This window comes from Zingiber officinale, chromosome 7B, assembly GCF_018446385.1.
Source record: "Zingiber officinale cultivar Zhangliang chromosome 7B, Zo_v1.1, whole genome shotgun sequence".
Taxonomy (NCBI): domain Eukaryota; kingdom Viridiplantae; phylum Streptophyta; class Magnoliopsida; order Zingiberales; family Zingiberaceae; genus Zingiber; species Zingiber officinale.
The window spans coordinates 6116779-6142306 of NC_055999.1; the positions used below are offsets into that span (position 1 = coordinate 6116779).

A 25528-nucleotide genomic window follows, 5' to 3' on the forward strand; every position below is an offset into this window, starting at 1 on the left:
GAATGAACCTACATTGATTTTATTTAAGTTCATTCAACCATAGTTTAAAAAAAAATCACTGCTCTTAATATATTACGTCAAATTGATATTTGATAGTATTTTTACTATCAGGAAAACTAGACGAACACATATAAACTGGTTTCATGTCATTCCGAGCTCTCTAGGAATGACATGAAACTCGTTTCTATGTGTTCGTCTAGTTTTCCTGATAGTAAAAAAACTATCAAATATCAATTTGACGCAATATATTGAGAATAATGATTTTTTGAATATTAATATATCCGAAAAATTAATTTATGTTTAAAAAATCACTACTCTCAATATATTAGGTCAAATTAATGTTTGATAGTATTTTTATAATCATGAGAACTAGAAGAACATATAGAAATTAATTTCATATCATTCCAAGGTCTCTAGGTCCATCAATCAATTTGGATCGAAATTGACTGATGGATTTTGGATAGAATGAACATGATTTAGTAATATTAAAATTATAATACATGATTTAAATATTTTGAAAACTTATCTACTTATTGGGTAAAAAATTAGGAAAAAAATTCTTCTTCTATATTTCCTTCTATTTCATTTTCGTCAAAAGAAATGCAAGAATTTTCAAATTTCAAATAGATAAATATTTTAGAAATAAATTTTTGACTGCGTGTAAATTGTATTTCAAATAAAACTTATCAGTAGGAAAATCAGATAATCGGGGATACTTGAATTATTAATAAAAAAAACCGTAGTGAGAAACTCTGACCCCAAATTTAAAGTCATGCACTTTTGACTTCAACGCGATCTTTCTGCCAAACTGCTCAAAGTCTATCTGATCTGATGTTTCTTCTCCACTGTTTGGTCACATACCAAAAGATCAAATAAGTCCTCCACGAGATCCCTCTCACCTAGGCACATGTCCTGGTATTTCTCCATCAAAACGGCAACTTTCTATGGCAAAGCTATTATTTATACGCTGCCATAGCATCAAAACACGTAGAGCGTATTTTTCTAAACCAAAAAAGTTAAAAAGAAACTTATCATCAGTGAAGTGGTCATGAAGGGAAGCATAGCCGAAAGAAAAGGTTTGCTCAACTTTGTTTTTTTTCTCCATTCTTTTTGCATCAGAATTCACACTCTGCAGAGAAGGAAAGAATCACATCAACAGCACTCGAGAATATGTATATATACACACACACAGACACACAAGTATAGTAAAAAAGGTCTTTGCAGAGGGCTCCAGCTGCCTCCTTACTCGCTTGGGCTTCCTTAATTTCTTAGTTCATAAGGTTTGACTGTGTGAGCTACAGTGAGTCGTTATATTGACCCATTCTCTGCTCTTGGACATTTAAGCTTCAGGAGAGCTCCTGAAAGATGAGAATTCTGCAGGGAGATAGATTTGAGTGGCAAAGGACGTGTTAAGGCATGGAATGCTTTTTGTCTCTTTTGAAGGAGATCATCTTGGTTTCTTCCTGTTGTTGTTCCCCGGAAGAAGAAAGGGGATACTAATTATGCGAGATTGATTTCCTGCTCGAAGTTTGCTTCACTGTGGGCAATCGGGCTGAAGTTTGAGAGTAAGTGAGATTGATTTCTCTCCACTTTTTATTAACATACTTGAAATCTGCATCATGCTTTATACGCCATTTGGCCCTGACGTCTTGCTTGTAATTGAACCTATCAAATAGTTTTAAGAGACATTATCACTTTTTTTTATTAAAAAAAAACTTTAGTAGCTTGATCTTTTAAAGGTGCACTTCATCTAAAAGTTAATAAACTTCCGCTAAAGCTCACTTTTTGTTGCTTGCATGCGCATGTTTATTGCACACCTGAAGCAGCCCAAGAAGTGAACTTTTCATGACATTCTGTATCTGTTGCCCCACTCAATAAGAATGACCTTAAACGTGTATGCCATGAGCTTAAATCAATGCGTTGTCCTCCTCACCTTTTACTGACGGTGTTTCGATCCCTGATCTCAGAAGGAATATATAATGCTCTGTCAGGAATTGTACAAGTCTAATACTCTCAATCAGGGTTTGTGTAGGTTTTAAAACACTAGAATGGGATTGCCAATGATGTGCCAATTTACGATGCTTGTGTTTTCCTTGGCCTCAATGTTAAGATGTGAAGCAGCAGTTCCAGCCACTTCTTTCAGCAATAAGGAGGCAGTTGGGCTTTCTGTCACTGAGACAGGTACGTTACTTCTTTGTTCAAATTTGATTTGCATCTCATATTAGATTGTTCTCATATTACTGGTGATTGATGGACCTTTCCTCTCCTTTTATCCTTAAAAGAAAGAGTTTTGATCGAAGACGGGAACAATGCAGAAGTTGTAGGAGGATTATCAGCAAGGACACAGAGAGTTGATCCTTTGAATGGCTTCAAAAAGTACATGGGTGGCTACAGCATCACAAGCAAGCATTACTGGAGTGTAATCTCTGTTCCCTCTCTGCCACTGTATAAACTTGAACAGATATTGAATTTTTTTTCCTTTTTTCAGTCTACAATTTATACAGGAAGATATGGGTACATAATTGGCACAATATGGCTTCTCAGTGGTTTTTTGTATGCTTGCATTCTTGTGGCACGAAGGACTAGTTTGCTCAAGATGGAAAGGAAGCAAAAGAAAGAACTCCCTTGTTCTAAGAGACACCATGTCTGGGCAATGGTGCTTGGGATCATATTGGCATGCCTCGCCATGTAAGCCTGTTATTATGAAATGAGAATGTTTATCCACAAACAAATGTTGTAAAAAAGTTACTATGCAGAGTAGCATCTGGTATTGTGCTTGGTGGAAGCTCTAAGTTTCATTCAAGAGTGCGATCAATCAAGAACATCATCGTAAAAACATCACAAGAGGCTTCACAAACCATAAACAATGTGACAAAAGCTATAGGCGACATGGAAAGTGTTGCAGCACAATATCAATATGGCATCCTTGAAGGATCCAGCTATTTGAATTCCAGGTCTCAAATTCTTAATGACGAAGCTGCAAACATGCAGCAAAAGGCTGAGAAGAGCATGCACCTGGTCGATAGGGCAATTGGCATATTGTAAGAACTGAACACTAAACAAAGAGGGAAATGAACATCAAACTGTTGTCTTTAATAACATTGGCAATGGTCCATTTTGCAGGAAAATGATGACCATCTTCATCATTGTGCCAAATCTTATAGTTCTTCTTGCAGTTGTTGGTAAATCTTGCGTTAACCATCTTTTATTAATTTTTTTGCCACATTAATTTGACATCTAATTGTTTTATTTCCTTCCTTGTTGCAGTCTTGAGGCCTCTGAGACTAAGACTTAGCCGGACTTTTTCTCTGTAAGTAAGCAAACTTAACTAGTCGTCAAGTCAGTTAAGAGTTCAGATCTCACTGTAAAATAACAGAGATCATAAAGATCTCCTAAAATCCAATTCGTATTTTGAATGTAAAATCCAACATTATCATTCTACTCTGACAGGTCTATCATCTTTTGCTGGCTACTTACATTTGCCTTGTGGGTATTCTTTGGAATATATTTCTTCCTATCTAAGTACGTAAAATATGTACTCTGTATGAGCACTTGTTTTTTCACAATTACGATCAAGTTAATTCCCCTAAATTTGCAGATTCTCTGCTGATACCTGTGCAGCAATTGAGGAATATCAACAAAATCCTCAAAATAGCACCTTAAGCTCAATCCTACAATGCAGTGAGCAACTGTCAGCTAATATTTTTCTACATGATATCCGACAAGGAATCCATGATACCATTGACCAGGTACCGAACTCTAATATTTTTTTTAAAATTCGATAATGATGACAGGTAACAAGCAATTGTAGCAAATTAACAAGGGTTATCAAGTTCTTAATAGCTACTACATTTGCAAAATGTGCAGGTAAATGCAAACATATCAACAGCGAAATCACTGTCTCTTCCAGATCTGGAGTATGTTTGCAACCCCTTTACTGGACCACCAGAGTATTCTTACCAACCAGGAAACTGTTCTTCCAACACAATCAAAATAGGAGATATTCCTGAGGTAATTTCTTTCTCTTGCATACTCTCCAAATGTTCTTCTACCTACCACTAGACATTTTACTTTTCATTCTGCTCATGTCTGAGCTAATATAAATTTTTTTTTTCTGTATCAAGATTTTGAAGAAATATACGTGCTGGGATGATGGTGGTGGTGGCTCTTGCAGCCATGGAGAATTTTTATCACCAGCCGAGTACACAAGAGTGCAAGTCTACACGAGCTCCATGCAGAATATACTTGATGGATTTCCTCGCATGGAGAGACTCGCTAATTGTCGGTTGGTTGGCGATGCGTTCTCCAAGATCCTTGTTGAAGAATGCAAACCATTGAAGTATTATGTTCGCTTGACATGGACTGCAATGACGGTTCTTTCAGCAATCATGGTAGCTCTTGTTTTGATTTTGATTTCTGAACCTGTTTACCAAGATGGATCGCATTCTTCTGATATCTCGGTCAGGCCTCAACCAACTTCTACAGTCATATAGACGCACAAATAACTTCTAGAAAAGTTGGAGGTAGATTAGAAACATAGAAATACAATTCGAAGTTCAAAAAGACGTTCAAAATTCAACAACATATGACAAATCATAATAGAAGTCCATAGTGATGAAAGATTTTCAAGCATTGATGCCCTTGCAGTCCAAGATGTTTTTTTTTAACTTGTTTTTCTCTTTTAATATGATATACTGTAAAACTTTGCATCTGGAAAGTGTAAATAAAAACTTCAAACTTTGGAAGAGAATAATAGAACAATTTGTTACAATAAGTGGATCTCATGGGGGCTATATTTCATTCAATTCAGAAACTTGCGTGGCCTTTTGTTGCACAATATCTCTGCATTCTTGTAACATATATGATGCGATGATAAAAAGGGGCCCATTAAGTGCTGGTCAAAGGACGGAGATAGTAACTAACGTGGAAGTCAAAGTCAAAGAGATCAACATCAGAGAATCAATGAGCTCACCAAAGGAGGACTGAGCGGAGCTCTACTGCAGTGGCCGATTGGGCAGGCAACGCTGGACCAGCAAATGGCTGGTTAAAGCAAAACGGTCGTATATCCAAAATCATCACGCGCTCATCACGGAGCAGAGGAACGTTGGACGACCAGAGCATTAGTCCGATCGGGCGTAAATAATCTACCGAATCAAGTCATTGTAGGGAAGCAGCAGAGGTCGATCGAGCGGTGATCTCCTATCGAGCGGCTCCCCCGCTCAGTCAAACAGTAAAACCCCTCTCATATCCTTTGATATCTCTTTGAGAAATAATACCGCTGACCACGAGACATGGTTAACCGATGGAGAGACGTACACGTCGCTCGTGGAGGCGCTATATAAAGAGAGTTCATGCACCGACAGAGGGACGTGCACATTGCTCGCAGAGGCGCTATATAAAAGAAGTTCATGCACCGACGGAGATACGCATTATTCACTATTCACACCAGTGTTTATTGTTGCTCTACTTCCTTCCAACTTTTCGATAACTGACTTGAACATCGAAAGACCAACGTCAGGACCCCTTCCCTAGCTGAACAATGATGTTTCTTATGATGCAAAGCAAAATAGATTCTATACACGATCAACCAAGAAACTACATTCCCAGCCAATATCCCTATGATTTTCAGATAGGATCAGCATCCCAGCATTATCTTTACAATAATGGAAGAAGACACTAGTACCCCAGGAACCAGCTAACCACGATATAAGAAATAAGATTTTTGACTTCCATTAAGAGTGATGCAACCGTTTTCTCCACAAAAAACATTTTAACAAAAGTTATGGAAGTAAAATCAGTGATAGCCTCGGAAGCATGCCAGTTTTGAAATTTCCTTGTGCAATTCACATAAACTATAGCTATTCGGAAACTTACATCCACATATGTTACAAGAAAACTTCCCAAAAGTAAAAACAAGTTAGAGATGCATTCTAGTCGAGTGAAGCCGGTAATATACTGTCATCCAAGTTACAAAAATAATCCTAATTATGGAGCAAGTCAGAGCTGACTGATATGCATTTTCTCTCTATCAAGTATTCAATGCTGATGGACCTCAAGCACCACTGACACCTTGGAAACATACATCTGCAGGTAACTTGAAGCTTAAACAATACATTACCTGAAAATGACAAATGGCAAGAAAAGGTTATGGAACTAAAAAAATGAACACTTATAAAATGTAATAACGTGAAAATGAACATGGATACTTGGGGTGCATAGTAGTGAGCATATTTGCAATGCACTTGTTCCGTCTTGGAAAATAATGATTGGGATGATATTGTAATATTGAAGTAATGGTTTAACAAAATTCACAAACTGTAATATCTAGTTAGTGATGTATATCGCCCTATGGGTTGGCATAGTTGCTACTCTCCAACAGTTAGTGATGTCTATATCAACATGAAAAATGTGACATAAAAATAAGTTTTCCATTACGACACATTAATTAACTCTGCATCTATTTCTTGAGCAAATACTGGGCAGTAGCACCTTAACTTTATGGTAGGACTTCCACGCCAGGTTTCCTGGATCAGGTGTTACTGTATGACCCATGTAAAAAGCATTTTTTTTTTGTTTCAAATTCCACAATATTAAGATTCAACGTCATATCAATACATGATACAAGTCTACAACTTGGGTACCAACTTAGCTACGTCATTTCAATACATGAAACTATTTGGGATACCTTGAATGGATCTTTCCTACAAGGTTATCAGTGATGCTCCATAATACCACGATCTACTTTTAAAGCAGCAATTGAAGTATATTATACCTTGTTAGGAGCAACATCTCTAACCCGATGAAAAAATGGCTCTGGTATTCTAGTGCTCAAAAAAGCCTCTGCTTTCTGCAAAGGAAATGGCCAATACTTTCTTGATGAATCACAAACGATTAAATCCTACCTAATAATCGAATGTATGGTAGTAAATGGTACAAATTTGTAATCAACTGAACTGCATATGTCAAGGAGCTACTCACTGCTAATGTTGATTCTTTTGTTTCAGTTGCTCGCATGAAGCAGTAGCAGTGGATCCATGGTAAAGGCCCTCTCCATTGTTCCCTCTGAATAAGACCTTGGAAGACATCTACCAGACCATTCACCGTGCATAAATTTATAGAAGTTTATGTATAACTTAAGAAATTTGTAATATTTCACATATAAGCAAGTTAAAATAACTTAAAGCAAACACGAAAAAGAAGCCAAAGTAACATCATTGGCAAATAACCTCAGTGGAAGTGAATTTTTTAAATATTGGTCCATTCATGATTGTTAAGAACCTTAGCTGTTCGCAAGTTTCTCTAGTAAACCATTACTTATGAACAGGAGACCCTTAAAAAAGTAACAAGCGATGCCATATTTTAATGTTTGAAGCATTGAAGTTTTTGCATAGTGGCAACACTTACAATGCAATTTCCATGTGCCACTGAAAGTGAAATCCCAAATGAATAATTAGCTTGGCTATAGGGCACGGACTACTAATAACATGTGACTTTAAGCCACAACAAATAGCTTGGATTGCCATAGCTCGCAAACTACCTGGCCCCAGCAGGCAACGAATATGTTGCCCAAATTCAACCAACATTATACAAGAACCACATGCAGAATGTGTCATGGATCAACTCTATGGCTGATCCATAGTCTATGGACGATGAGGGAACTCAAGCTCTCGATAAAATATGTATAAGAAAAGATTATGCAAAGTCAAGAAAAAGTGTGTTATGTTTCATTTCTTCCCTAATATAAATATAACAATTACAAAGACAATAAGAGTAAGATTGTCACAGCTCCTAAGTCCTAATTTTCTATACATGGACAAAACAAACATGCATATGATTCTCCAGTGCTCCTACACCCATAATATAAACAACTCACGGATGGGCGTGCCAACCTAATAACTAAACTACTTGAATGCCATCATGGGCTCCTTGTATCTTTGCATCATTGATCCACCAATTCCTATGAGAATAACAGAGATAAAGTTGAGTTGCTGACGGGAACTTGTGCTGAGGTAGCACTTTTGTACTGTCTGGACCTAACAAAGGATGCAACATTAGTTCCCTTCATTTTTGTACTTATGTGTGAAGCCAATAGACCTCCATCAATTCGAGAGGGTTCCAATTATGACTGGGCGGGATATCAATCAATTCAAAGGATAGGCCATGAGATGGTCATAAAGATGGCACTACAAGCAAAATAGAATGTCAGGAAAATAGGCATGCGTTATGGTAATTGATAAGGAGTGATCTCAGCCTGTGGGAGGCAGCAAAGAAAGTAGGTATCTTACAGAAGGATTGCAAAGAGCACATAACCCAGCTAGTTTACAGATGCAGTCACCACTTCCAAAAGAATCACAGAGAAGGGGCAATCTGAGCACATAATGAAAAAGATGTGGCAGGTGGGCAGGTCATCATCCAACCAGCTAACCACACTTTGCCTTGGAGAATTCATATATATATATAATTGCTATGGTGCGGCCCGCCTGCTGTGGATTCATGCGCGCCACAACTCAAGGTGCCTTCATCAGGTTTTTTTTTAACAGGGTTGAGGCGCCTGGATTTGATCCCGACGCCTCGATTCAATTTTTTTTATTTTTAAAAATCAACAATTCCTTAAAGATGAACACTATACACTGTGAACATCTAAAATTTTTAATCTTAAACACTATAACCCAAGAAAGAAGCCTGAACCCTAGAGGGAAAATTTTATTAGCTTAAATCCATTATAACTCAACCCCTAAATCCTACAATCTTAAACCCTAAATCCATATAATATATTCCGTAAACATCTAAAATTTTTAATCTTGAATGCTATAACCAAAGAGGGAAGCCTGAACCTTAGAGGAAAAATCTTATTGGCTTAAACCCATTATAACCCAACTCCTAAATCCTAAAATCTTAAACTCTAAATACATATAATACACCAAAAAAAAATAACAAAAAAAATAAAAAAAAAACAACTTCTGATTCCAATCAGGTTAGGGTTGGGTAATTTCGGGTTCGGGTCGACCCATTTGACCCAATTAATAAACAGGTCAGGTTCGGGTCAACCTGAAATGACCCAATTACAACCCGCGAACGTTTATAAATAATTATAAATTTAAACTAAAATTATAAATTTAAAAAAGTTAAAAACCCTAAACATAGAGATATGTTATGCTATTGATTGCAATGTTGCTATGGCTTATCATTTATGATATGAATTTTCAATTTGTGTAGATAAATGTTATTTTTAATTTATAATTTAATATACAAAATTTCTTTAATGAATTCAGGTCATATTCGGGTGAAACAGGTCAAACGGGTCAAACGGGTCGGGTTCGGGTTCAGGTTCGGGTCAAGTGCAAATAAACATATCAGGTTCAAGTTGAATATTTTGACCCGAATTAATAATCAGGTCGGGTTCAGGTTGTCATTTGCCACCCCTACGTCCTGGTCCGCATAGTCACGTGACATAATGGTCCGCGGCATAGCAAATCATTATATATATATATATATACACACACACACACTTGCACGGAAGCAAACACATAGGACATGCACTAGATTCCATGTTTGGGTATTGTCAATTACCACTGCTTGAGGACTGGGTCACAGTTGACGTGTGAGCCACCAATCAACAAGAAGACCTTGAATTTTATGGTCTTAAGTAGAATATAAGTAATCCATGATGATCAAGTGAGGGGACACGGGGTATCAATGGGCTGAGAGACCAGTGATTTTTTTACTTTCCATACCAGTACCCATTGGACATATCTAAAGCCATAGCCTTACCATACCAGAGATTGGTACTTCACTATTCTACTGATGCCTGTCTTATGCTTCCAAAGGAGGAAAAACAAAAAGAAAGAAGCATTGAATTCGAAATGCATGAAACATTGAAAATAGCAAACTTAACAGGCGGATCTCAGGTCAACCTACCATCCCAGATTTCCGCAAAAGAAACACAGGAGTGAAATGGCTTCAACAGTTAATGAATAGGAAATATATATATGCATGACACATGACTTCTCTCCAAATTTAAGGATCTTTGAAATATATTACACCAATAGGTTCTAAGCGCTACTGAATTCATGCTCAAGGAAATTGGTGGTAAAAATAATACTCACCTAGAAATTCCAAAGCAGAAGCTGGAAGATTCATGATCACATGATCCACATGTGCCCATGGCCTGGATTCTGTCAAAGGGAGGCCCCTTGTTCGCTTTGTGATATTCCCATTTTCCAGAAACCCTGTTGTCACCAAAAGCATCTTCAGGAAAATGGATCAGAAAAAATTCCCTTACTACTCTAGTAGACTTACAAACTCAACAGGAATTCACAAATGCAATTAGTTGTGCTGGTCGTCAGTTGCCACAAGGTTGTTCAAATCCTTTGAGGAATGAAACTGGAGTTCTTAGGTATTAATTCAATTTTAACCAGAATTGTATTCTCATACTTGTATGCCTCTCAAAATCCAAAAGCTAACTCTATGTTTACGAAACTATCTTGCACGTACATAGGAAGTAGCGATAACAATCTCTATCAAAACAGTGTGTCAGGCTCTCAGCAGCAACCCCATAAGTTGAAGTTGCAGCTGATAGCATTGCCGTTGATCTTTAGGTCTAATGACAGTTAAACAGGATGGCTTGACGTTCCACAACAATAAAAATAATAATTATGCTAAACTCAAAACCAAAAAAAGAAATACCCCATAAACTTCATCAAAAAAAAAAACCCCTCACCAGTATTATCAAACTGTCTTTTAGTAGTAGAAAATTCATCCTTTGAAGCACGATCCAAACAATTCCAATGATCATTGGATGCATCAAGAGTTTCTTTGGCACCAACTGTAAAATGGCAGATAATTACCATCGGAAATCTTGGGGAAATGCATACATGATCATGGTTTAAGTGTCATTTGTAACAAATATCCAACCTTGTTTTTGGCTAGTCAGTAGCGCATTAACATGATCAGCATTTGAAACAGCCCCTGCAGTATTAATTGTGCCCTCGGAACCAGGAAATGTCATCAAATGCTGCATGAAATCTCTTGCATCCATGTTATGTACACAAACATAATCCTCTACCTTGTTGATCTTAGCATTTAGCTGTAGATAACTAGCACTATGTGGATTTAAATCATTGGCAAAAACGAGACAACCTTTTTGAGCTGCTGGAATTGAAAAAGGACCTATTCCAGCAAACATATCACATATTATCTCTCCTCTCTTGAACTGTGAAATCAATCGTATGTGTTCGTGTTCAAGTCTTGAGTTCCAATAGACCAAACTATAATCAAGCCTAAATGTAGCACCATACTGTTTAACCTCAGTGACCATATCTCTTATTCCTGCCAGGACTTCAAAAGTTGGCACTCGAAACTGATTTGTTATGGTCCCAACTTTATTCGCCACAGTCCGAATTCTTGGTTGATTCTTCTGCATGTAAAAGTATATATTAAGTTAACTAAAAGTTGGAAACTCATAAAGGAGAGGATGCATATAGTCATAAAGAATCCTAATAATAAAAAAAGTCCCCCCCAAAGTAACAGAAAAGTCCAGGGACCTAAGCAAAGTTGTAAAATATGACGTAGGATAAATAGTCCCCTGGCTGAAGGCTTCAACAATCAAGCCAATAGATAGTGTGCAAATATCTACAATGATGTCAACCCTCCCCGCCCCACAAAAAAATTTTAAAAAAAAACCTCTAATTCATCAAACACACCAAGCTCTCTAAGCTCGCGCTATGTCATTCAATCCTCCATGCTTACGAATTCACCTTGTTCTAGGCTACTGAGCCATCGAACAAACAATTCTCTATGATTGCAACACAATGACTCGATGGTACATGCCCTGGAGCCCACTTCATGTTAGGTCTCTAATCCATCAAATGCACCAAGCTCTCCCAAGCTCACTCTAAGCTATCTGATCTTCCATGCCTACAAGTCCACCTTGTTTCATGTCATCAAGGCATTGAGCAAAAAAACAAATTAATTGCATCAAGTATACAAGCTCCATGTGTACTATTCTAAATTGTTGTGCATTATATGTACGCTAACTTAAATCTTATTGACAACCACATCAAAGCATCATGGTTGAATTTGATAACTTCGTTAGCATGTAGAAACGTAGACAAGATGGATAAATACAATAAATCGAGTTGCATAAGACATACATCATAAATAACCTTTGCGATGATGTCCTTGTAAGGAAGTAGGTCATCTGTTAAATTGAGATGTGCAATATGTCCTGTAGATTGAGGAAATACAAGCATTGTTAATACAAGCAAAAATTGAAGAAAGTAGAAGGGAAACATATTTAATCTACTGAAATCAGCTTTATGAATGACATTTATCTTTAAATTGAACAGGTGCAAGTAGAGTGATTTATGCTAAGGGAAACTTAACTATTGTTTCAAAAGAAGATGGCACCTCCACTCCAGAGGGTAGTATTTGCCTTAAAATATGATCTGCAAAAAGAGAAGACAGACTAACATATGGAAGTTGAAGAAGAAGATATGATCAGAAATATCCTCAACCTTCACAATGTAGTTGAATGACTAAAGCTGAAAAAATGATATCTAAAGAAAACCAATCCGAAATGATGGTAGCAACGACAAACTACAACAACAAAAAGGGCATTCATGAAAAAGGATGGTACCAAATTGATCAAATATTAACATGTTTGTCAACCTATTACTTTGGCATTTTTTATTTTCTATCCTGAAAATACTATTTACATCAGAGGGCAACCATGCTAAAGATGTTGTTCGCTGCCTTGCCAATTGCCATCCTTCCTAATAGGAATGTTTTGTCAAACTTTCTTCCTTGTTGAGAAAGCCTTTGACCAACCATTAGCAATGTAAAAAATGGTGAATTTGACATGGTGCTGTTGTTAGGAAAAAGATCCATTTTTCATTGTCTGAAACCACATGCCTCGTACATATCAGGAGAAGCAACATGAAATTTTAATCTATGGCCTCAATCTCTTTCATCTTTAATATAAATTTGAAGGACAAATTATACAAGTTATTTTGCTTATTCATTGTGCTTCAAACTTATAATTTCATGGCACTACTACACTCCAATAGTTCAGTGGAACATTCAATTATTCATATAACAAGATTGACCTTATAAGGATTGCTAGGAAGAGTCTTCTCCTCTATAATGAGATCAATAACTCATATTGAGAAAATTGTGTCAATAATAAAACTGGTATCAGGGAACATAAAATTGATAGTGGTGGTGGAAGCGAGCAAGCAAGTAGACACTGAACAGTGGTGGTGAAAGTGGCAGTGACAGCTACTGCAAGTAAAGGCAGCAGCAAAATTAGCACTCAAACTTGCACAAATTCTTCAGCTGCCTCTACCACCCTTGCCTTTGTCATTAGGTATTTGAGGAGAGACGGGAAACCTTAGGGATAGAAAATTCTTTCTGTTCTTTATCATTCATTGTTGAAACAAAACTAGATGGGAATCTAGCAGCTTGGGAATTTTCAAGTCATTCAGCCTTTCAGGGTCACCTTGTAAAATAAGGGATAGAATGAGTTGAAAAGAAATATAAGATAGAAGGTTACAGACAAAAAAAAATGAGGATCATAAATCAAAATTTTGAGGAAGAAGATGACAAATACACAATGTCATATAATCTCAAAGCACAACTTGAACAATAAGATCTCAAGGCTCTTACCTTAGGGTAAATGTGTTATACTGTTATTGAAATCTGAATTAACCCAACCAAGTTAAATTATCTTCTTCTCTTCATTTCTCAAGAAAATTGAAAAAGACAATAATCCTTAAAGGTATTCGCAGAGACAAACACATGGAGCTAAAATTAACGATCAGCACAAACTACGGATAAAACTAGGATTTGACCAAAGAAACATGTGTCCCATGTAACTTACCAACGCCCCAATAAGAATATCCTAATGTTAATTCATGTGGCACTGCTTCAATGTTGCAAATGTCCTTAAGTGAATCCAGCAGACGACTTGGAATTTCAGATAGATCTGTAATTGAAATAAGACAAAACTGTCAATTTTAATTCATGAGACGATGCTGGTATAGAAGGCCTTAGGCTGCCTGCAATTAGTAATGCCTGCAAATACTGATTGCAGGCAAAGAAAATGGTGTAAATGATATTATTAACTAGGGTATCTAGGTGCATGTAAATGAAACTCATATTTGCAATGGGCATTCTCATATATGACAAAATTATAATACATTAAGATATTTGATATTGACATTCTTGTTCTTTTTATACTTTTAATTCCAGAGAAAAAACTATAACATTATGATAGAATAGGCACGTCTTTAAACAAGAGTATAATAACAATTAATAATATATATTTTTGCCAGTTATTTTAAATCTTCATTAAAAAAAGATCTTTTGTTACTATTAAAGTACCTTTTAATTTAATATTGTTGATAACATCTTATTGATGTGAAACATGTAAACAAAGTTAAAATGGCATATTCAAATATTTGAATGTTTATTTTAAATTCGATAATAATCATTGTAGTCAGGCTGTGCTACTGTACAAATCATGTCCTTCTGTGAATTCTATGCAAGACTAGTAGAAATTTCAATATTTTGTGAAAAAATGACGTGCTAGTAATATTATATATATATTTTTATTCTAATACTCTCATTATTTTATGAATTTATAAGGAAAATGAAATCAGAGTTAAAAAATGAATATTATATATATATATATATATATATGGTGTTATTAAGTTCAACGTGTGAATGATATTACTTGTATGGTGCAAATCCAACACGTGACCATCTCAAGGAGTAGTCGCATTAACAACTTTCTATATCCTAACTACAATGGATTTACAAATAGAAAGTCGTATGCAGACCCAAAATGCCTGTAAACAAATCAATGTGTAGCAAATCCTAATTTTAACTGCCCATTTGTAGGCAGAACCAAATAAACTCATAGTGGAACCAGCCGAGCTACATGTAAATGAAGAAATAAATTACCAAGCGACCACCATTTGATTGCATATTTGTAACAGTTGCTTGTTTCTTGAAAGTACAATAGCTATGGTTGTTGAAAGAAAACCCAACATAGCCCCATCTTTTATTCAGGAAAACCTTAACCAAAGTTTACACATTCTTGTGATTCCTAGGATTAGGCAATAGTAACTGTTTTTCCTTGAAAACTAGATGCAGTAAGATAACCATGCACAAGGTGTTTTGACCCAGCATACATGGAAAAGTTATGTAAATGGAAGGAAAAATAATGAAGTAGATAACTACAAAAGGCAACTAATCTTTGATAGATAGGTGAGCAAAGAGTCCACTTTGATCAAAGACTATGTTATGATTAAAGAAGTGTTATCAAAGAATATGTGAAATGATGAAATAATTTCCCCTATAGATGTTAATAAATAGTCATATAGAGTTGAAACCTATTTACCACCTTGGGGTATAAATTTAGATCTACAACTACAAGTTCTGCATGTATATATGCATATACAAGGCCAACAGAAAATAATAAAAAAAGATTGCAAGTTGTATCTAGTTCTAACCCTAGATTTAGAGCTATATGTGCAACTAAAGCCCAATGGAAATAGACCCAAAAAAAATTACAAAAATGAGTGGATCGATTAAGTAATCAATATGCAAAATCTTCTTCTGTTCTTCATATTTGAACAAATTCCAGGAAAAATTATTTAATATCAATTCTAGGTGATGCTCCTGATTGGATCCTTAGACCGCACCAATTTGAAGGTAGAAGGTTCTACAGCACTAAAATTTTACCTAATCAAACAATAAAGCAGTTTAATCAGGTTAAGTCTTGTAAAACATAACTAGGAGAATATCAGAATACTAGAAATGGATTATTCAGTTACAAAAATGTAGACAAACTTTAAAGCAAATTGACTGGATTATGAAGCTGAATTAGATATAAAGCCTCACCAGGATTTTGAATATTTTCAGATAGAATGATTAATCGGTTTTTCTCGCTAGTTGGATCCTCAACAATGGGTTTAATACGCACTTTATCAATCAAGTATCTGCATAAAGAAGAAAACATGTCACCAGCTAGTTCAACAAAGTAAAAGAAATAATTTTTTTCAAATAATTTTTTCATATGTTACATGTTGGCATAATGTTGGCCTAAGAATTAATTCCTTTGCAATGGTCATCCATGTAGTTCATAAATTTTATCATACCTTTTGTGTTATTATACATATAAAAGGGAAACATTTTGTACGTATGTGATAATTCATGATTAAATCATTAGCACTATCAAAGAATCAGTTAGTTTAATTATGATATTGGATCTATTGAACCAGCCAACGCATTGTAAGTAGCAAATAGCATGATGGAACACACTGAAAACGTCATTCTGAAACAAAGCTGTAAAAAGAATATCAAGTTTCAATTTATTCTCAAAGATATATTGGCGATTACCTTAGAGTCATTTACATAATTTCTGAAAATATGGCATCCCCAATTTATATTTTAAGCATTACCAATCATGATCAGCATTTATCTATTTCACGATCAGTTTTCCTCTTATTTTTTTGAAAATGCATAGGCACCTACTACTGAGTCCATCAGGCTGCTATTTTTTGCTTCTTTAGCTAGCCATCAGCAAGAGTAAGTTGATTCAAAGTACAGTATGATTGAAAGCCATGAATAACGAACCCCTAAGGCCTAAACAACTATACTTTGTCCTCTAATTTCAAATTGCTGGCTTTTTTCTATCTAAGCTATACAAGAGTTCTTTCAGAAGGTAAATAGGCCTCAGTTGGCTAACCACACTTATTTCAACTTTCTCATTCTAAGGTTTATTACATAGCTAATATAACACTAATATACAATCCAAAGACACTGTATACTCCAATCTAATGTTTTGAACTCTATAATCTTGATAGATTGCGTGAACGCTCCTTTTATTGTCCTTCCATTCCATGAACCAGAAAAGGCCCATCCACCGTTCCAGATGGGAGCAATTAAATAGGATAAAAACACGTAGAAATCCAGAGATTTCGGGGATTTACTGACCCGCTTAGTAGACGGCTGACGGTTACGCAATGCTCCCGGGGTATCCTTAAAGCCCAAAGCTGGAGTTTGACGTCGAACCTGCTCTCGTCCAACAACTGCAAAGACGAGCAGTTCCCTTCCGAGAAGGGTTTCTTTGAATCTCCAGAATAACAGAACCCATCCGGTGCTGAGCTGACGGAATCGTGACCGGCCGTTGTTTGGGCGGTACAATGGGTGGAAGCCTCGCTAATAGACTGGAGCATATCCTCCGCCGCGTCAACCATGACCGCCAGCGAACTTCCGGGAAAAGGGAATTGGTATAAACGTGGCTACGTAACCCTATTTACTCTCTGCACGAGCCAAAAGTAACTGAGCATGCCCTCGAACAGAAACTCCCTAATCGACGCGTGGCGTAGTGTAGAGACCACCGCACGATCTTTCCGCTTGTGACGGTTCCGTCGACGGTGAGAGATGTCGGAACGACGACTGAGTCGAGAACGAGGTTGTGACGGCGCTTAAGCTGATAACACGCTCAGCGTTACCAGGGTGGGAGATGATGATGGTGAAATCCAAGGCTAGAGCCTTGGGTGATCGAGCTTAGCGGCGGAGGAAAGCCGGGACAACGCCCGGCCCCTAAATCTGGTGACGGCCCGGGCCTCATTAGATCGACGGCCAGATTGCCACAACATCAATCGCAAGGTCAAGGATCCGGGACCAGTCTTTGATGGATGGACTATAGCCCATCTATTAAACAGGTAAAGTCTAACTCACCCATCGACAAATTTGCAGGTCCAGAAATTCTGGATCAGAAAATCAGCTATCCAAATTTAAGTCCAAGTAATCATTCAATAGAAAAATAAATAATAGAAAATTCAAAACCAATATTTTCGAGTTCAACATTTTAAAAACGGTCATTTACTCTTTAATTTTACATATTACCAAAAAAAAAAAAAAAAAAAACCGTACACATTTTAGAATTAATCAAATCATCATACCCCTTCATATTTTTTTTTTCATAATATCCTTCTCCCTTTATTTTTTTCAAAAAAAAAAAATCTGCCAACCCTACTCTTTCATCTCCGTTCCCTCCATCATCGAAGCACCGATAACGATTATCCGTCTTCATCCCTTCGTCTTTGCCAAGCAGCGCAAAGAGACATGATAAGTCGACAATGGCGATCAACTCCATCAATTTTAAAAGGGCACTAGGGTAATCTTTCATCACTATTTCATCTCAACTTCATTCACTCTCTTTTCATGATCCTCACGCTGCTACGTTGTATTTTTTTTTTTAATTTTTTAGTATTTAGTGTTTTTTTATTTATTGTTATTGTTAGGTAAAGTTTGATGAGTTGGAGAATTTGATCACAATAGAAGGATAAAATGAGTATTTTTGAATGATGAAATTAATTTTGTCGATTCTTTATCAGACGACTCTGATAGTAAGAATGCAAGTGTGACCTTGATAACGAAATAAGTTTTTGATTTTAGATTAAACATTTAAAGTTTGTGTAGCTAATGGTATAAAATTAATTTCATACTAAAAATCTATTTTTATTATATCAAATTTTTTGATATAGTATGTAAAATTTAATATACCATACCGAATTTGCCCGAATTAAAATCCGTAATTTTTTCCACTTAAAATCACATTTTTTATGCATTAAAATATGTGATTTTTTCCTCTTAAATTCACATATTTTTTCTTAAAATATGCTATTTTATGCATTAAAATCTGTGATTTTTTATACCTTAAAATCTGTTATTGTTTTCTTTTATTAAACTATCAACATCCATTTCACGGTAGAATTTATTGTCAGCAAAATATTTTTGACACCAGCATAATTTTATCTTAGTTTTTATTTATATATTGATGTGTACTCCATTAAGCATTTGTTTTAAAAAAAACATACTATTCAATTTTTTTTTAATATTACTTAACCATAGATGATCTCTTTTTCCGCTCGAGCTGTTCGCTTCAATCATCCTTTCAAGTATAAAATCATACTTTATAATTAAAAAAAATTAAAAAAAAATTTTAAAAATATTGGTACAGAAAGTATACGACGATCGAACCTATATTTTAATTATGGCAAAGAGTTCAAAGTTAAGGTGTTTTATTTACTAATATGTTGAATAAATGTTGCAGGAAAAGTTCTAAGTGTACTTAGGTAAAAGTCCTAGTTGCGGTTAGGCAGATGAAAAACCCTAGGGGGTAGTAACCCTATGCGGAAAGCCTTGGCGGGTTGAGGTCTTCGGACAAAAATCCTAGGGGGTGGTAACCCTAGGTTGAAACCTTGGTGTCACGAACTAGGTGGAAAACTGGACGGGTCGTGGACCAGACGTCCAGCATGAAGACCGGAAGACTCGAGCGCCAAGCAAAAGTCCAGTCGGTCTGGAGAACTGAAACAGGTAAACTCTCCTGAGTGGGGTAGGTGAGGGCGCGTTCCCCGGAAGAGGGAACAGTAGGCATTGGTTCTACCTAAGGTTTCCGATTGGAAATCTGAAGTCAGAACCGGACAGTCCGGAGACTGTCAAATACTACTTTTACTATATTTTATGTGCGCTAACTTTATCTTGTAGGGTATGTGTGTGTTTTGTGAACTGACGTGTCTTGCAGGGACAAAGGAGCAAGTCTAGCCCCGGATGAACAGTGTCCGAGGCGCCTCAGGTGCAAAGCAGAAGTTGGCTGCGAAGAGGAGCTGGAGGCGCCTCAAAGGGAGATGGAGGCGCCTTGGACCATTGAGTGGAGGCGCCTTGGATAAGCATGGAGGCGCCTTCAAAAGGATGAGTTCGACCAGTTCAGTTCTGATCCACGCAGCTGACTCGGCATGTTGGAGGCGCCTTGGATGGTGTTTGAGGCGCCTCAAGCAGTGTATAAAAGGAGGTTTCGAGCAACAGGTTTGATCATCAGTTCTCAAGTGTTCCTTCCTCCAAGTGCTGTTAACAAGACAACTCAGAAGTGCTACGACAAGTTCCCGATGACCAGAAGCTTCCAGATTTCCAGTTTGTGTCATCGGTATAGTTTTTCTTTATTACACTTGTAATACACAATTGTACTTATTTCCGATATTATAGTTGTTGTCCATCGAAAGCGATCAACGATCGCGGGCCCTGGAGTAGGAGTCAACCAAGGCTCCAAACCAAGTAAATCTTGGCGTCCCTTGTGTTTGTTATTTTTGTTTATTCCGCTGCATTATTCGAGTTTTACAATTCTGAAATGAGTGAAAGCCACGAGCACTATTCACCCCCCTCTACCGTGGTCTCGATCCAACAAGAAATACCTCCATTCGGCGTTTTTAGTGTACGAACTCCCCCTTGAACTTTGTCAAGTAGAAGCTTGGTCTAACCATCGATTTCTTTATTTTGGTCGGTGGTTTGTCCTTCTGAAATGTCCTCACTCTGATATCAATTATAGATCACGGTGCATCCAGCAAAAGGATGAATGACCTAAAATTATAAAAATATTCTTCTCGAAGCTTTCAACTTAAGTTAATATAAACATTTCAATAAACGAAACTAAAATGTATAAAAAGTAAATATGAGATAAAAGATTTACTTGGTTTGTAACTGGGGAGGTTGCTCATCCAAGGTAAATGAAACTCAAGTAGCAAACTCCTTTTTTGACATGAGTCAGAGGCGGAGAAACCTCGTACAAGATGTTGACGGTACAAAATTTGAAGAATAAAGTAAAGAACTTGAATACAGAAAGTGTTGTGTTTAATGAAGAAGATCATAGCTCTATTTATAGCTCATTAGTCGAAACTAGCTGTTTACTGACATAGCAACTCTGGGCGCTTGAACCCTCCCTGGGCACCCCCAGTTATGCGCCTTATATGCTCGCAACGACTACGCAACGGTGCGATGATAAAGTTTTATCATGGTCTGGGCGCCCGGAGTGCTACTGACGTGGACTCAACGATGATCCATAGCTCCGGGGTGCTTGTTCGGCACCACACTAGTCTCGGTTCCCAGACTAGCTCTGGGCGCCCGGACTCCGAGCGCGTAGACTTTTTCTAGGCGTTTGGACTTGGTCAACTCATGTTGACTTTGTCCGATTTTCTGCTCCGATCACTTGGGTGATTTTCCGGCCATCCAGAGTTGAACTCACCCGAACCCAACTCCGGCCTTCTCTCCTCGAGCAGTCTTCCCCTCTGACTTCTCGTCCCTCAGAAGCGTCGCGCGCTTCCTTCTAGCTTGCTCCACCAACATACTCTTCCATAGTTGATCGTCCCTCGGATGCACCGAGTCCATCGACTTAATTCCCGTGTCATCCTTCTCGTCCGTCGCATCTTTTGCTTGATTTCTTGCATTCCTAAGTCCCTGCACACTCAGACACAAGACATCAAATACGCAGGACCTAACTTGATTTGGTTGATCACATCAAAACTAATATAGGGTACTTACAGAAGGTACGTGAAAGGTAGTAAATAACTAGGGCTGTAAACAAGGCAAGTCGAGCCAAGCTTTGGGGTATCAAGGTTGTTTGATAAGCTAACTGAGTCAATCCGAGTTGAGCCTAAAATGAACCAAGTTTTTGAAATGATTGTTTAAGCTTGGCTTGTTTTATTTTTGATGAGATTGAGCTTGGCTTGAGCTTGGTTTGTTTAGATGTTATTGAGCTTTCAATTTAAGCTTGGCTTAAGTTTGATTTATTTAGATGTTATCGAGCTTTCAATTTAAGCTTGGCTTAAGCTTGGTTTGTTTAGATGCTATCGAGTTCTCAATCAAACTTGTTTGATTGTTTAAAACTGTTGTTTGCTTGATTGGTTCTTGAACTGGATAATTCAAACTTACTTGTTTATTTTAAACATATTTTTTTTTGTATATTTAATTAATATGTTGATAAGAGTTTTATTAATAAACATGATTCTCAAATATTGTTCATGAAAGTTGTTTGTGAATATTATTCATGAATGTTGTTCACGAACTTTAACGAGCTAAACACATATGTGTTCAAGATTATTTGTTTAGTTTAACAAGTTGTTTAAGCCTGTTTATTTAATTGATTTTGTATGTATTGACCAAATATAAATAATTTCTTACTAAGTTGAATACCAAGTTTAGTCATAAACATTTGATTCATTTATAATCCTATAAATAACATATAGTCCAAATAGGAGATTTTTTTCTAACTACATAAGAGAATCAACCCTTGTAGATTGTTAGAGTGAGTCAAGGTACGAGTTAATTAATAGAAGGATATAAACTAAGGACGAATCCAGGAATTTAAATTAAGGGAGGCTTGAAGTTAATATAATAAATTATATATCATAAAAAAATATAATAGATTATATATATGTATAACAAAAAAGTCATTACATTATTCTATTCAACGAAGTTATGCTCTATGAGATTTTAAAACATAAAATTCATCTATAATAGAATCTACATCTATATCCTTAACTAAATCTTGTTCAATATAGAGTGTTAAACAATCTTAAAGAAAATCATTTGTACATCTATATTCAATTTTTCTCTTTTTCCTCTTTAGATTGGACATGCATCACATTATCAATATGTTGCGAGGGTCTCATCAAATTTTCAACCTTTCTTTCACACATAGTATGAAGTGAAGAAGTTGTAGAACCAATATGGACAAGAAATGCACATGTTTTTCCTTGGTTTACCCTTTTCCAATTGTCAAATCCTTTATTTAACTAGTGCTGAGATATTAGATGAATTAACATCATTCAGGAAACGAAAACAATAAAAGCAATATGCCTTATTTGTTGAAGGCGAATACTCTAACCAATGAAATTTCTGAAACCATGTTTTTTGAAACTAACGATTCTGACTTCCAAATTTTGTAGCCAGATACTCCAACATATCTAGTTGATAAAGCCTCATTTTTTAATATGAACATCTTATCTCATCTCGTACATTAATATGATATTCATATATCTGTTTTCTTTTTCCCAGATCTCGTTCAATACAAAAAGAGGATGATTGATGGTCATCGCTTGAAGAGGAAATTGAAGGAATTTGGACACTAAGAATCAGATGACTTTCACTATATTGATGTTGCCTTGTAGGGACAGTTGGAATTGAAGTGCTTTCACTTGTTTGATGATCTCTTTTTTTAAAGTAAGAGGTTATCGTTTTTCCTTTCTTTACAACAGATTGATGTTCCATTGTAAAATAATTCAAATTATATCCCTAAATAAATAATGAAATGACAATAGAATAAATAAACAATTAAGAGTAGTAGTAGACATGCTAATAAAATAGACAAAATCAAAATCAAATGACTAATCACATAAAACCAAGACAAGGCATAATGCCACGGCTAAATATCTAATTTATGTGGCCAAGAAAAAAAAGATTATTTATTATTCTAGGCTTTAAATCTTATGGCATCCTAAATATCTATCCACTAAAAGAGACAACCATCAAACCATGTGTCCTATGATCATCTAAAACAGATGTAACTATTAAATCATGAAGAAAAATGAGGATAAGAAGATGGACACTTTAAAATCCGATTAAGATGAAAATGAAAACAAAGAAATTTGGGTTGACCATTCTTCCGCTGCCAATGATGGTAGACGTCGACGCTTCCTAGATCTAGGCCCTTTGTGGCTTCGCCGATTCCTGATAACTCAACGGAGGGTTTAATCATCAATTTATAGAGATGTGCAGCACTACAGGATCTGCACTAAGCTAGTAACCCAAAATTAATTAAACTCACATTGTATCTCTCCTTAAAAATAAATTTTAGATGGGGCAACAGGGCTGGGCTATAGCCCAGTATTGCCTCTCTGACATAAACCATGAAAGAAAACCAACTAAATTTAAATTATATTAATAATCTAATATAAAATAATAAATATTGTACATTAATTTAAAACTAACACTGTATAAAGAAATTTAGGGGAAAATATAAAAATAATATTTAGTAATTTTAATTAAAAAATATTACACTTAACTAAAATTATAACTACACAACGATATTTAAAAAAAATAAAAATAAAACAACAATTAATGTATTTGTTGACATATTGCTACCGGACTAAACCTCTAATTTAAGCTAAACTTATCTCAGTAGGATATCTATATTATCATCCAAGTATCCACGGTTTAATTCCTAACTGATGTGGATATATTGAATGACATAGGAGTAATTAGGAGAGAAAGGAGGGTGTTTTGGTCATTCGACGGGAGCCCTTTAGGGCACTGTGCATCACGTTCGAAAAGGGGGGCTGGTCTTTGGCTCCGACGCCGCCAACAGATCCAGCTCTTCATCTGAAGACTTGGTCAACATAGAAGTCATCTCAGCACACCCCCCCTCTGGGACGTCACGACTCGGTCAACGTTCTCGCCACCTCACCCGGCGGTTCGTCTGACTCAGATTCCGGACAGGATCAATTTGGCGCCGTCTGTGAGAATCTTCTCCACCTGTTCTGGAACGTGAAGATGGACGACGTCGGGAGGTTCTTTGCTATTATCACAGTCCTGGAGGATCCCGATGAACATATTATCTTCTACCCTCACTCCACGAGTATTCGGGAGTCGAGGGATTGAGTTGGAACTTCAGCTGGTCGACAGGTTAGTTTTTCCATTATATTTTTTCCATGACTCCACGGGTATTCGGGAGTCAAGGGACCGAGACAAACCCTTAGTCGGTTGGCACGGCTCCCCCGATTAGGTATGTTACATGCCTTGTTTCCTTTTTACGGTTATAGGAGCTGCTATAGCTCCCTGATAAGAGAGTAAGATCCTGGTTCTTTGATCAAATACTAGGGTCTTCGATTTTTGATCGAACACTAGGGCCCAGCTCCCCGATCAGACATTAGGGACATAGCTCCCCGCTCATACACTAGGGACACAGCTCCACCGATCACTAACTCGCAGTACAACTTCCCAATCAGGATCTAGGGGCCTCGCTCTTTGATTACAGGCTAGGGGCCTTACTCTCCAATCAGGGACCAAGGGCTCAACTCCCCGATTAGGTGTGTTATAGGTTCTGCACCCTTCGCCATGAGGCTCTGCATCCTCTAACTGCTACAGGCTCTGCACCCTTCACCATGAGGCTCTACATCCTCTTACTACTACAAGCTCTGCACCCTCTTACTGCTATAGGCGCTTCACTCTATTATTACTATATGCTCTGTATTCTCCACTTGTTTTACATTCTCTTACGTCTACAGGTTCTGCTCTCTTCACCCGCGGTGCTCTGCTTCCTTCTATTGCTACGGACTCTTCTCCCTTATATGGCTATGAGTTTCACTCCCTTTGACGGTCAGGGCTCAGATTATTTTTCTCCCTGACTCTGCGGACATTTGGGGGTCAAGGGATCGACACTATTCCTCTCATCGACTTCACGGACATTTGGGAGTCAAAGGATCAAGTCAGATCTTTATACGGTTGACACCACTCTGTGATCATGTACGATAAAAGCTTTGCTCCCTCATATTGTTACGGGCTCCGCTTTTACGGCCTTCGTGGCTTATCTCCCCCGTTCGGGATTGAGCAGTCTTCATTGGTCTCGGACAAGCTTATCAGCTTCCTTATCTCCCCTGTTCGGGGTCGAGTAGGGGTGTCAATT

At 36.9% G+C, this 25528-nt stretch overlaps 2 protein-coding genes across 6 annotated transcripts; one reads left to right on the top strand and one right to left on the bottom strand.

Annotated features, from left to right (window-relative positions):
* The first annotated feature begins 1111 nt into the window (after positions 1 to 1111).
* LOC122005176 lies at positions 1112 to 4759 on the top strand. Of its 4 annotated transcripts, none has more exons than XM_042560124.1 (11): positions 1112 to 1565; positions 2033 to 2181; positions 2283 to 2419; positions 2489 to 2688; positions 2757 to 3041; positions 3124 to 3182; positions 3268 to 3310; positions 3451 to 3522; positions 3599 to 3749; positions 3868 to 4011; positions 4175 to 4379. In XM_042560124.1, exons 2-11 carry the CDS (start codon positions 2049 to 2051, stop codon positions 4247 to 4249), a joined length of 1299 nt encoding a protein of 432 aa, XP_042416058.1. In that variant the 5' UTR covers positions 1112 to 1565; positions 2033 to 2048; the 3' UTR covers positions 4250 to 4379. The 4 variants fall into 4 exon arrangements, with proteins under 4 accessions (XP_042416058.1, XP_042416057.1, XP_042416056.1 ...); XM_042560123.1 differs by having other exon boundaries at positions 1118 to 1565; positions 2111 to 2181; positions 4125 to 4759; XM_042560122.1 differs by having other exon boundaries at positions 1125 to 1565; positions 2022 to 2181; positions 4125 to 4759.
* Positions 4760 to 5821: 1062 nt separating this feature from the next.
* LOC122005177 (tRNA (guanine(37)-N1)-methyltransferase 1-like) lies at positions 5822 to 17601 on the bottom strand. 2 transcript variants are annotated; one of them, XM_042560126.1, is made up of 11 exons: positions 17002 to 17601; positions 15907 to 16004; positions 13880 to 13984; positions 12384 to 12446; positions 12165 to 12226; positions 10915 to 11416; positions 10721 to 10825; positions 10107 to 10229; positions 6979 to 7085; positions 6773 to 6847; positions 5822 to 6118 (listed from the first exon to the last, which is right to left on the bottom strand). In XM_042560126.1, the coding sequence occupies exons 1-11, from the start codon at positions 17262 to 17264 to the stop codon at positions 6053 to 6055; spliced, it is 1569 nt and encodes a 522-aa protein (XP_042416060.1). In that variant the 5' UTR covers positions 17265 to 17601; the 3' UTR covers positions 5822 to 6052. The 2 variants fall into 2 exon arrangements, with proteins under 2 accessions (XP_042416060.1, XP_042416059.1); XM_042560125.1 differs by having other exon boundaries at positions 12153 to 12226.
* Positions 17602 to 25528: the final 7927 nt, after the last annotated feature.

Bases quoted from the DNA above. Each gene is read 5' to 3' on its own strand.
- LOC122005176 (XM_042560122.1), top strand. From the start codon at position 2,049: ATGGGATTGCCAATGATGTGCCAATTTACGATGCTTGTGTTTTCCTTG. The intron at 2,420-2,488 runs GTAATCTCTGTT...TCCTTTTTTCAG, and splicing joins CAAGCAAGCATTACTGGAGT to TCTACAATTTATACAGGAAG. The intron at 3,183-3,267 runs GTAAATCTTGCG...TCCTTGTTGCAG, and splicing joins AGTTCTTCTTGCAGTTGTTG to TCTTGAGGCCTCTGAGACTA.
- LOC122005177 (XM_042560125.1), bottom strand. From the start codon at position 17,264: ATGGTTGACGCGGCGGAGGATATGCTCCAGTCTATTAGCGAGGCTTCC. The intron at 12,227-12,383 runs TTAAGTTTCCCT...CTCAATCTACAG, and splicing joins ATCTTCTTTTGAAACAATAG to GACATATTGCACATCTCAAT. The intron at 6,119-6,772 runs GTATAATATACT...TGTCATTTTCAG, and splicing joins GAGATGTTGCTCCTAACAAG to GTAATGTATTGTTTAAGCTT.